At 36.2% G+C, this 12593-nt stretch overlaps 1 protein-coding gene across 1 annotated transcript; it reads right to left on the bottom strand.

The window, feature by feature from the left end:
- Window positions 1–855: 855 nt before the first annotated feature.
- LOC144958583 (ubiquitin-conjugating enzyme E2 E1-like) lies at window positions 856–9964 on the bottom strand. The gene is made up of 6 exons (XM_078890657.1): window positions 9753–9964; window positions 7378–7652; window positions 6158–6208; window positions 4065–4197; window positions 3211–3315; window positions 856–1784 (listed from the first exon to the last, which is right to left on the bottom strand). The coding sequence occupies exons 2-6, from the start codon at window positions 7617–7619 to the stop codon at window positions 1644–1646; spliced, it is 672 nt and encodes a 223-aa protein (XP_078746783.1). The 5' UTR covers window positions 7620–7652; window positions 9753–9964; the 3' UTR covers window positions 856–1643.
- Window positions 9965–12593: the final 2629 nt, after the last annotated feature.

The following is a 12593-nucleotide window of genomic DNA, read 5'->3' as shown; positions in this document are numbered from 1 at the left end:
TAATATTTTCATCTTAAAAAAGGGAAAAAAAACCCAACAAAGTCTCCAGCAAAAAATAAAACAAAAAATGATGGCCGGAAGATTTTAAAAAGCTGGTTTTCGTAAAAAGGTCATCCCTGACACTTTCTTCCACATCAAGACTTTCTCTCTCTCTCTCTCTCTCTCTCTCACACACACACACACACACACACACACAATAACTCAAGCTACAGCAAGGGAACAAAATTACCCATCAATAAACAAAGAAAGTCATACGAAAGAAGGAGGAGGAGGGGGGGGGGGGGGGGGGGGGGGGGGGGGGGGGGGGGGGGGGGAGAAGGGACAACAGATATATGGGTAATAAAAGAAGACCCTATCCAGCAATGCCATATAATATAAAAATATTCATTTTCATATCAAAATAAAAAAAAAAGAAGATGGGCACAAGTTGAAATAAAAGTTCTTTACTCCAGATGCCAAGCAGTCTTTAAATCTCATTAGAGTTACTGCTCTTGGTGAAAGCTGTAAAGTCAGTAAGTTACAACCATAAACATGATCTGACAACTGACAGAAATTCATTCTTACCATTACAAGGACCAAAGTGCAGTAAATGGCAAATTTAAAAAAAATAAAAGCCGCGCTTGCCAAACTCAGTTGCTTAAATAAACATCCAGTGCATGAAATAATATTCAAACATTTCACAGATGACTGCCCCCCCCCCCCCCCCCCCCCCCCCCTTCCCACATTCCCAAAACTCAAAAAAATTGAATATAAGAAAAAAAAATAAAAAAAATCAACCCCTGCCCCCCCCCCCCCCCCCCCCCCCAATTAATAAAATCAAAACATTCTAAATAAATAAATTTACTGAGAAACGAAGGGTTCAATAATTTTTAAATACCACAATCTAAGATTAGGCTGAATAAAAAAAACGTTTAAAAACACAACTAAATAAAAAATAAATAAAAGAAAAAAAAAAGAATAAAACATCCAAAAAACTTATTCAATCTTGGACAATGTAAATAAGTTTTTAGTTCTTACAATTATGTTCTTGCAGCAAAACGTCAAAATTATTTTCTGAAAGATAAAGTGAAATGTTAAATCAACGAATTTTTAAATGTTAAAATTATTATCCTCTAGACCAAGAAAATCTTCTGCTGAATAAAGCAACAGAAAGTAAATTCAAAATTGCTTCATTAACAATTTAAAACAATTCGGAAAAAGGCAAAAATCCATTTTCATTCCTGGATTGTTTTCAAACAGTAATATTCGACTAAAATACCACACCATAAAATAACAAAAATCAAATTTTACATTTTTTGAAAAGTACATTTTCAATTATCAATTTACAAATAATTCAATAGTTTGTAGAATTTAGTCTCCCCTTATTTTTTTTTTACGACAGCAATTTTATAGTTATAAAAAAGCACGTTTTCAATTTTCAAGTACAAAAAAAATTTCCATGATTTGTTAAACCTGGCTTCCCCACCCCCATTATTTAGGCACTTGTTTTGTATTGTTTACAAATACAGTTTGATCACAATTTTCAGTTTAAGAAGTGTAGAAACTTTTTAAAGAGTAATATCAAGACAATTTCACTGTCCACGATTTCATGTTTTTCTTCTTCTTTCCAGCAGGATTAACTCACAATCCAAGGTAATCCTCCATCACGTGGCGTAACGTTTTGTCCAGTAACGGGCGATGCGGTCATGTTCTTCTCGGTTTGTCAGGAATTGCTGGGCTATTGACCCCACGAGGGGATCGTTGGGATTGCAGTCGGTGAGGAGGGAACAGATGGACAGTAGCACCTGGTTGAGGGGAGTTGGGTATAAAGGCAAAGGAATAATAATACTAGAAATAAATTGAAAACAAATAACAACTCAAATGATAATAATAACAAAACAAAAAAAAAAAAATTAAAATAATACTTATAATAAATAATAATAATAATAATAATAATAATAATAATAATAATAATAATAATAATAATAATAATCATAATAATAATAATAATCATAATAATAAGAAGAAGCAGAATTACTAGTCATTAAATCAATTTATCAAGGTAAACAACTATCCAATCCATCACCTTTTTTATATATATCAAAATATTTTTAAAAAATAAGAGTAACATCTCTTTACATTTCTTTGAAATGCATTAAAGTTAATTTATCAAAAAGTATATTGTTAAAAATTGCTGTATAATGTATATATTATATGTTTAATATTCTTTAAGTTATTTTATAAAAATATAAAGAGTTAATCCATGGTTTTTCACCAGCTCTTTAACACTTTTTACACAATAAATTTATTTTAGTGGACAGCATACATTCAACGTATATTAGACAAAACACAGACACATCCTTCCAAAGGATTTGATTTGATGTCGCCAAACACTGACTTGGTCCTTGGTGTAAACTTGTCAACAAACAAACAATTATCTCCCATTCAATAATTGAGCTTTTCAGCTTTATATAGCGCAATATCCACTGAAAAAAGCTCAAAGCACTTTACAAGGGGTCTCTGACCAACAGCAACATTAACATGTAGGACGGGACATGAAGCCTTTTGGTGAATTTATAATTATTTTGGACAGAGACAACGCTGTTAATGGCCAGGTACTCATTTTACACCTGGGCATGTCGAGTGTCATAACGCAAGACCACATAGCCGCAATAATAATAATAATAATAATAATAATAATAATAATAATAATAATAAAAAAGGACAATCACAATATCTAGTCGAATCACTCGAAGGCAGAGACAGAATTTGAGAAACTATCATGGAAAGGACAACAGAAAAAAAGAAAATAAGAGTGACTTCCCTTTCCCCCAAAATATAGAAGTCTCATTCCAAGACAGAATGCAGCATGGAAAGGATGACAAAATCATAGTGGGTACAAAAAGGAAAACAAGAGAACCTTTCTTTCTACCCCCCTCCCCCCTTCCCCCACCCACCCCTCTTCCACTTGAAAATATCAAAGAACGAATTAGTGGGCAGGCACTAGAATAAGATAGGGACTTGAACAAGTCTGTAAAGAATAGTGCCAGATGTGGCAGGGAAAAAATACAACAAAAAAAAAACAAAAAATCAGTCTGCTTCGACTTAGGCTGATTTTTTGGGGATGTTTTTTTTCCTTGTATTTTTCCCTACTGCTCTATACACACTTTTTCAGGTTCTCCCCCATGTGGCACGCTCCATTCCGGTGACACAAAAAAAGTATGACCATACCTTGGATATAGTGAGAGCTGGACTCCAGTGTTCCTTCAAGATGTCCAGACAAATGGCACCCTGACTGTTGATGTTGCAGTGGTAGATTCTGGTACGAAAAACCACCTGAAACAAAAATCAATAATTAAATCTTTTACGGATGTCCCTCACAGTTAAGCTGCTAGAGCACTCCCTTCACTTGATAGAGGACAAGGATCGATCCCAATGTGAAGTTGAGGTTATTGTTTTTTTTTATGAACTCCCTGTCATCCGGCAGTGATTGGGTATCTGTTAGATCTAGTGGAAATTACTTCTTTCTTGACAAGACAACAATGGTAGACCTGCACAAATGTCTTTCAGGATTTTACAAATCATATCAAATCATAAAATTTTCGTATTACTGATACTATTGGCTTAGGAAGGGTCTAAACCGGGGTGGGGGGGGGGGGGGGGGGGGGGATATCTTTTATGCATTTCATTTTTTAAAATTGGTTTTTGAAGCTGCAATATTTTTTACAGCATCATCATGTGACTTTAATTTGTCATATTTTACATCAGAAAAGAGTGCATCATATTTTAGTAAAATAGTATAATTGTTGAGAAAATACTTTCATGACTTGTCTCTTTAAAATACTTTAGAATTGATGCAGTGCCTGATGCAAATTTCCAGAAGTGGATAAATAGAGTTGATCTTATCTTAAAAACTTTGGTTGGAAAATCAGAATCCAGAGGAAAATCTGAATTTGCCAAATCTGGGGATTGAGAAAGTGGCAGTCCCGCCACTTTTTAAATATTAGATTTAATTGTTGTACACATTTCGTTTTATTTTTTTGGAGCCAGATTTGGCAAATTCAGATTTTCCTCTTAAAACTCACCCTGGGTGGTTTAAAAGGATAATCTGTGGTAAACTGGATGTCCAGGAAGAAAACGCCACCCTCGTACACCGATGCCTTGGGGCCCATGATGGTGGAACTCCACTCGTACAAATTGTCCCCCTTGGGACCGGCACTGAAAAATAGAGAGGATATTAATGGTGAAGATGAGGATTTTATATTTATCTAACAACAGTCCCAACTCCCTAAATATTAATATACTAAAAGTTATTTATTAAGGTAATGAGGAAATGATTGGAGAGAAATAAGCCTACAGATGCACATTAAACGAAAGCCGTGTAAAACATCCATTAATTAACCCTATTCCTATCCCAATTTTCATACAGTAGAACTCGGAAATAGCGAGTTCGACGGGTCCACTCCTGATTACTCGCTATTTCCGAGTTCTCGCTATTCCCGAGTTGCCAGGAAAGGTCACTCGGCCGTACAAAAATATGGAAAGACAGTATGTGTGTGTGTGTGTGTGTGTTTGTTTGTGCGCGTGTGCCGCGCGTGCGTGCAAATGACTGTGTGTGGATAAAGTGGGTGTGAGGACGGGGTTGAACACGGCCTTCGTCAACCACGTAATGATGGCCACAGGTTGAAGTTGATCCAATCTTCCATTTCCATCAAGATTTCGTGTATGTGTGTGTGCGAGTGTTTCTATGCACTAGGCATGTTTGATGAGGTAAGCAAGCGCATCACTCAATCACTGACCCACTGAAATGATGGTTCCACGCTCCCCTCTCTCGCTGATCGTGTCGTTCATTAACGAATGCGACTCGCTGACCGATGCTGCGAAGTGAGGCATGTTGACATTGTTGGCTGCCAGTGCTTAACTCGCGCACAAACACACACACCCAACCCCCACCCAAATTTGTTTCGCCTACTATGTACTCTCGACTAGGCAACTATGTAATATTACTCGTAACGAAAAATAAGAAAAAAAAAGAAACTAGGCTAAAAATATTTAAATCGCCCTTGTCTGGTGTTTTGCTTTACTTCGTTCGAAGTCCTAGGCTGGGGCAGGAAATGCTCGTTATTTCCGAGTTGTCCTCTTTTTCATACTCGCTACTTGCATGCTAATTTTATTGACTCAAATAAGAGAAAAAAACGGGGATTTAGATTTTACTCGCTATTTCCGAGTTCTCGCTATTTCTGAGTACGTTACTTTCATGTTCTACTGTATTCCTTTTCATATCCCATGGGGTTGTTTTACACTTCTACTCCATGATGAGAAAAATTGTGAGTTACCCCATTCCTATCTCATGGGGTGGTTTTACACCCCAACGTTAATATAGTAAACTATAAAAATAACTACTACTACGACTACTACTACTACTACTATTACTACTACCACTACAACTACTACTACTAGAACTACTACTACCACTACTACTATTTTTGACAGATTAAAAAAATACTTTAAAACACATCATCTGAACTGGGAGACAAGCTAAGCTACTCCAGTTCATTATCAGTAAAAGGAGACACTGGATGATTGCAAACTGCAGCCAGTCTGAAAGACATGTGGAGCATTTAGTTGAAAACTTGCATCTTGAAGTAAAACGAGGATGTTCTTGAATATTTGTGGAAAAGCTGGTGGGAAGACAGGAACCACTGTTAACTCACTCAATCCTGGAAATTTTTGCTACTTTTCAAAATTGGAAAAATTGTATTAAAATGAGCATCTACATAGATAGTTTTATTCAACTATCATTAACATTCAAAAACTATAAAACATTAGCTTTGAAACTACGTCTATAATTTGTCTCAAAAAAATGTAATAAATAGGCATGGGGTAAAAGTAAACTGTGTAAACTTCGGATATAGTCGGTGTTAGGGTTGAGTGAGTTAAAAGAAGGAAATTTTCATGGTTTGGACCCTTGGTCAGACATGGTAGCTGGTGTAAGACAGTTATGCACGACACAGTAAAAAGTTCTAAGGAAAAGAAGAAGGCAAAAAGAAGAAAGGCAAAAAGAAGAATAATGTAAGAAAAAATACTGATTGGATTAACTGTATTTATATATTTGAAGATGACAGAAAGTGCTGTATTGCTTCATCGAATCACAAGTTAATCATAATATGAAAATTACCTGCAGTTTGGAGGGGGATCCAGTGTGATTTCTGCTAATTCTCTCTGCAATCTGAAAAAATGAAATAACGAGAATCATAGAGAATTTTTTTTCTTTTCGTTCTTTAGCAATATCAATATAAATAACAAAATCATTCTGTAGCTCAGGTGGTATCAAGAGCTCAGCTGGTAAATCTCTCGCCTCAAAATCAAAATATCTGCAGTACCCCCTTTCCACCCAGCAGTGACTGAGTGGCTGAATCTGTTAGATCTTGCAGAAAGTACTTTGCAAGACAAGAGACCAATCCAAAGGGTAGCAAACAATTTTTACTGTCCCTTTAATGCTACAGAAACAAAGATAAGTCTGGTTCAATCGCCTTTTAGTTTTTAATGATTGCCTTGCGACTCAACTTCTCAAAAGGGTATGAAAGTTTATTTACTGCCTTTTAGTAGATGGAAGACATATTTAGAGCTAGAGTGAGAGTGCCTGGATACCAAAGTTACTAACACATATACTGACATACAAAAGTTTGTAAACAAAAACTTTGCTAAATTTAATGAGAAAAATATGAATTAAAAAAAAATAAAAAAATTTAAAAATCTGTTTTAATCTCAAACGCATTATTTCAACTTAAAAAAAAAAAGGATTAACAATTTAAGTATGACACTTCAGTACTAATACTCTGCTTGTACACCACAGATCCTTAAAACCCATTGCTTTTGCATTGGGGTCATTTAAATTACAGTGCTAGATGGATTCTAGTAAGTTCTAGGGAGAAGCCAAAGAGCGTGCTAGAATCCAAACCTGCCGAAATCCAATGCTCATGGGAGGTAACCCATCCATTTGGTCATCCAACTCTAGTGCATCGTATTGCAGAGGTAATTGGAATTCGGTGTGCAAGAATCAGTATTAAAAGAGACATTTCAAATGACTAAATATAATATTAAAAAATGAATCTAAAAATAAATTAATTAAATTTAATGTTTAACTCACTCAATCATAACACTGACAATATCCGTAGTATACCAGGGCTACTTTTATCCCATGCCTATTTATTACATTTTTTTTTCTGAGACAAATTATTGGCGTAGTATCAAAGCTAATGCTCTTAATGTTTAAATGTCAATGATAGTTGAATATAAGTATCTATGCACTTGCTCATTTTAAATAATTTTTCCCCATTTTGAAATGTAGCAAAAATATCTAGGATTGAGTGAGTTAAATTAAATAAGAAATGAAACCTTCTGCCAGAGGTGGTCAAATTCTTGGCAAACTTAGCATGGGTCTTGTTGGCACTTGATGTGGAATGGCTACTCATATCCGCTTCACTGTGACCTCTTCTGCTACTTCCAGTATCTGTCAGACGATTACATGCCCTTGCCTGGACCTGGGCATCTGTGGATGTGCTGTGTCTGATTGAGGAGGATGAGGAAGGACCTGGTTGAGATGCTGACGATGAATAACCTTGACCGTGACCTGACATTCTGAATAAAATACCTTTGCCCTTTGACTTGCTCTGGTGTGTAAATAAAAAAGGATTATATATAATAAGGCCAGAGGGCATTTTCCACTTCTAGTTTTAAAAAACAAACATATTATTCATAAAACTGACTGAAAAAGCCTGACCAATGTCATATATTTTTGAATTTTGAAATATTACTTTTAGTTAGGCAATAATGGAGATAGTTTTATGAAAACAGATAAATTACTGTTTTAATAGAAACAAATCACAAAAACATTAGTTTTGCGGCTATGTGGTCTCGTGGTCCAGCACTCGCATTCAGACGGGAAGGTTCAGGGTTTGAGTCCCGCTCTGAGCAGCGAATAGTTTAATCCTGGGACTCGGGTATAAAAGAAGTACCTGACCATTAACAGCGTTGTCTCTGTCAGAAAAAAATACTGTGATATCACATACAGGTATCATGTCTCGTCCTACATGTTAAGTGTTGCTTTTGGTTAGGGACCCTTGCAAACCACTTTGAGCATGTTTAGTGGATATTGCACTGTATATATCTAGATTATTATGCTTTAAAAAAAATTCTTTAGATGATGGGGGCATACTACAACAAATTGCTGCCAATATTAACAATTTTTAAAAATTATACCTTTTCTTTAAGGGAAGTGAAGTAAATCATTAAGTAAGAGGGTTCATAAAATAAGAGTTTGTTATATACGACTTAAGTGTTTCACAGCCTCTGGGCTATGGAGCTGACCAACGGCTTGATACCGTTGGGATAAAAGGCGACTGTACTTGTGAGTCGAGCCATTACCAACTGAACTTTTGGGACCTCCAAATAACACAATAGGGAATGAGATTAGCAGAAGAGTAGCGTCCCTTGATTGGACGTCACCTTACAGAGAGAACGTCAACATGGTTTTGCGCATGTGTCTCTCTCGTCCTCGCTTTCGGTGAGATGTCTCATGCCACTTTCACCGGAAGCGAGGACAAGAGACACATGCGCAAAACAATTTGACGTTCTCTCTCTCTAATAACTTCTCCGCCAGTGACGTCCAATCAAGGGACGCTACTCTTCCACTAATCTCATTCCCTATACTGAAGTAGTCCTTCAAAGCCATTAGGCCCATGGAGCCAAGTTTATCCCAGTTTCTAAACCGTGAAACGGGCAATAGCAATTGCTAGCTAGCCTATGAATAGGATGTTAGTCTATTTCACAGTACTTTCTACCGGATCTAATAAGACTTGGCTAACCTATCACTGTTGGGTGGACAGATAGTCAGAAAAAAATCTCGACTTCGCCCTGGACCAAAAATTGGTTCCTTTTGACTTGGATTGAGTGTGAAGTGAGTGCTCTACCAACTAAGCTATCAGGGACCCCCAATAAACTGAAGAGCAAGTTTATAAAGGGCAACATGTATAGAACAAATTCATGGAAATGAGGAAGGCATATCTGTGCCGTATTTTTCCCTTTCCACTTTCAATAAATCAACACATAAATAAATAAAATGAATTATTGAATAAGAACTTTTTTTTTTAGGTCTAGGGTTGTTTTCGGGCACCGTTCCATACCACCACCATCTGAGCTCTACTATAAGATAATAAAGGCTCACTAACTCTAGTTCCAAAAGACTGTCCTTTTTTCATGTATAACATCCTCATCTATGAATCATTAATCTATGTGCAGAGATCGGACTGAAGGTAGGTTAGCTATCTCTACGGTACACTAATTAATAACAATGATAAATGTAGGTCATCAATATCAGTCAAACTCAAACTGATTTGATAGAGACGCATTTCTTTTTCAGATACCGACCCCAACAAATCCACACAGTTTATACTTAAAATGTCTCTCTTGGAATTTGTGGTTTCAATTACTCTTGCTCACTACTATCTATCTAGGCTATCTATCATCTATCTAAAGTCAGATTGTCTCATTGAACTTTAGTTTATTTGTCACAAAATGAATGGAAGTGTGAGTTGAGTAGTGTGTTTTTAAAGTGAAAGGAAATTTCATGATTATCATCTAAATTATAACATTATACACGGTAAATGCGTCATAAGAATGGCAATATTGAGATCCGGAATCCGATTTCTCGGGAATGAAATTGCTTGGCGAATTGGAACAACAAAAGACAAAGATGAACTGGAAATACCTACCTGTCACAGTCACTGTCGTTGGGATAAATCACAAAGGATTATTCTTATAAAAAATCCTTAATCGAGGTGTAGGTACGTTTGTAACGACCTACAAGATGTATGTGGATCAATAGAATGTAAGCCGCCGGCCGCACTCAATAAATTATTTGGCCTCACACTAGGTTCGAGAAAACATCAAGGCCAAACATATTTTTATGAGGCATCGGAAGTGTAAATTTGTTTCGTTTCTTTTCTCTACTCGTTTATTTTAATTAGCATTTTTACTTTTATTTTCCTCTTGTCTGCTATCTGCCGTGCTTTCAACACATTGACACTGTTCAAAACTATTTCTTGGTAGGTTTGAATGAAGAAAATTACAATCTGCCTTAAATTTTACAAAGTTAAAAACCAATATCAAAATGCAACATTTCACAAACAAGTTTACCCTGCTGGATATAACAAAGTATCAAAAAACACACCCATACGACTGTGAATTAAAGGGATAGAACGCCTCCAATTCTATTTGCATCGTATATAATTTGTGTTATTTCCCTTTGACAAACGTAACTGTGACAAAAGTGTAAAATCATCATGTCGTCATGAAAATATTTCTCCCCTCCAAACTTCTTGTACTATGACAGACTCTGATCCATCATGAATTTACTGACCTTTCACTTTCACTTTAATCTGATTATGGGATGCACGTGTTGATTTTTTTAGTACAAATAAAAAAAATAATTCTGAAAGAAGTGATAAATGAATGATTTAAAAAATGCTGTTTAATATTAATAATGAGTCTATATACCCTAATTAAGAACTCGAAGTACGATAAAAAAAAATATAATATTTGATTATCTTTTTTCATATTAATATCACTTATGGAAAGATATTTAAATGTCTTTTGGCCTATAACTTTTTTTCTATTTACACAAAGCCTATAACTATTAATGATAAAAGAAGGAACGAAGTTGACTGTTGACGTCTCTCAGCTCTTTGTTTGTTTTTTTTTTATATACTGCCTTTTGGCTGATTTGTTTTCACTAATTTCTTTCAGTCAGACTGTAAACGTTAAAGGTTACATATAATTTTGTGTGTTGGTACGTTTTATGTTGCTGGCGGATGTTGTGAGGCAAAGCATCAATAATGATATAAATCAGTGGCGTGACGCTATTGGCTTGTTTTGTGTTATGCACCACTGCCACTTCTATTTTTGCTTTTTAGAATTAAAAATGGCATAGTTTAAACAGATTGATAAATGAAAAAATAATGTAACCGTCTTTTGTCAAAAGTCAGACAAATTCAACCTTTGTTGATAAGACGCATACATGATGTGATTAACGCAGGGCAAATACACAACGCGACATCGTTGTCCGCGATGCAAGCACTTCAGCTAATCGCCTCTGAAAATAACCCAACTTTACAGTTTCAGTATAGAGGAAATAAGCCTTCCCAAGTGTCAAGAGTTTGTGGCTCCAAATATTTTTTAATGACTGCTTGCTATGAAAGGTATCTCAGGCGGTCCTAATTATGACATCAATGGTCAGAAATCATGGTTTTGTTTGCAGGAATAAATAAACAACATGCGTATTAGACATATTTAAGTTTTATGTTGCATCTTTATATTGATTTTTCAGACTGCCTATTATTACGAAAAAAATCGTAGAAATACGAGATTTTTGGCTTTCTTGTTAGAAATCCCTGAGCATCCACCCCTATGCCATTTAAACTTAATGAAGATGGAAGACGTCGTTTTTAGGTTAGAGCACCGCCTGGTGAGTTGTCGTTGGCATTGCTCAAGGAAGAAAATAAAATGATCCCACTGGATAAACTTTTGACTACAACTACAACTATATTTCACGACATTTTGTTTTCTTAGGTCGCCGCCGTCTTGTATTTCGACGTCATTTTCGTTTTACAGTGTTAGGCCATGAATTTACGACCGCTACGCGTGAATTTACCCGGCAGCTGGGTCACAATGCAACTTTCTCTGGACGGTTACCACAACGAGTGCAAGTGGACGAACCACCCAGAACCTCCAGATGAATGGAATCTGCCTCTGGATAGGCCCTGGGTCTTAGTCTGTTGGCTGCCACCTCCACTTACAGGAATCCGACAATTTCTCTACCAGTTCAAAGGAAACGACCCATCCGTTCCACGGAACCGTGTTTTAAACTGTCGACCCCAATATTGTAAGTGCGTCCGTTTCCGAATTCAGGGAAGATAAGTAAAAATATCTCAGGGATTTCATTCGGCTTGTACATGGGGCATCTTCAATAATGCGTCTGACACACGTTTCTCCGCCTATCTTTTCTGATTTGTAAAGGCAATTCAGGAGTCTGGTACTCATTTACATCTGAGTCGAGTTGTGTGTGTTATGTATTTGACTCAAAGATACTTTTGGACCAGAGTCTGCTATTACTGTCACTATCTGGACAATGACCATTCTCATTGTTGCTTGATGATGATGATGATGATGATGATGATTATGACGACGACGATGATGATGATGATGATGAAAAAAAAAGCACAAAAGGTTTAGGATGTAAGAAACTTTATTACAATTGGACACACACATGCAAACACACACACACACACACACACATACACATACACACGTACTCTCTCTCTCCCTCTCTCTCAAATGTGTAAGATTTATACATTAGAATAAAAAAGTTTACAGTTTGGTGATAGTTGTAGATCAATAAAAATAGAATTGTGCCATTATTTCACTAACGTCTCTCTCTCTCTCTCTCTCTCTCTCTCTCTCTCTCTCTCTCTCTCTATCTCTCTCTTTCAGTCTCTCTCTGTCTCTCTCTCTCTGTCTCTATCTCTTTCTCTCTCTGACTGTCTCTATTTATCTCT

Source organism: Berghia stephanieae, chromosome 13 (genome assembly GCF_034508935.2).
Source record: "Berghia stephanieae isolate SIO BIC M18660-M18661 chromosome 13, UCSD_Bste_1.3, whole genome shotgun sequence".
Classification (NCBI taxonomy): domain Eukaryota; kingdom Metazoa; phylum Mollusca; class Gastropoda; order Nudibranchia; family Aeolidiidae; genus Berghia; species Berghia stephanieae.
The sequence above is the reverse complement of the archived record's forward strand: the minus strand, read 5'-3'. Positions and strand labels throughout refer to the sequence as shown.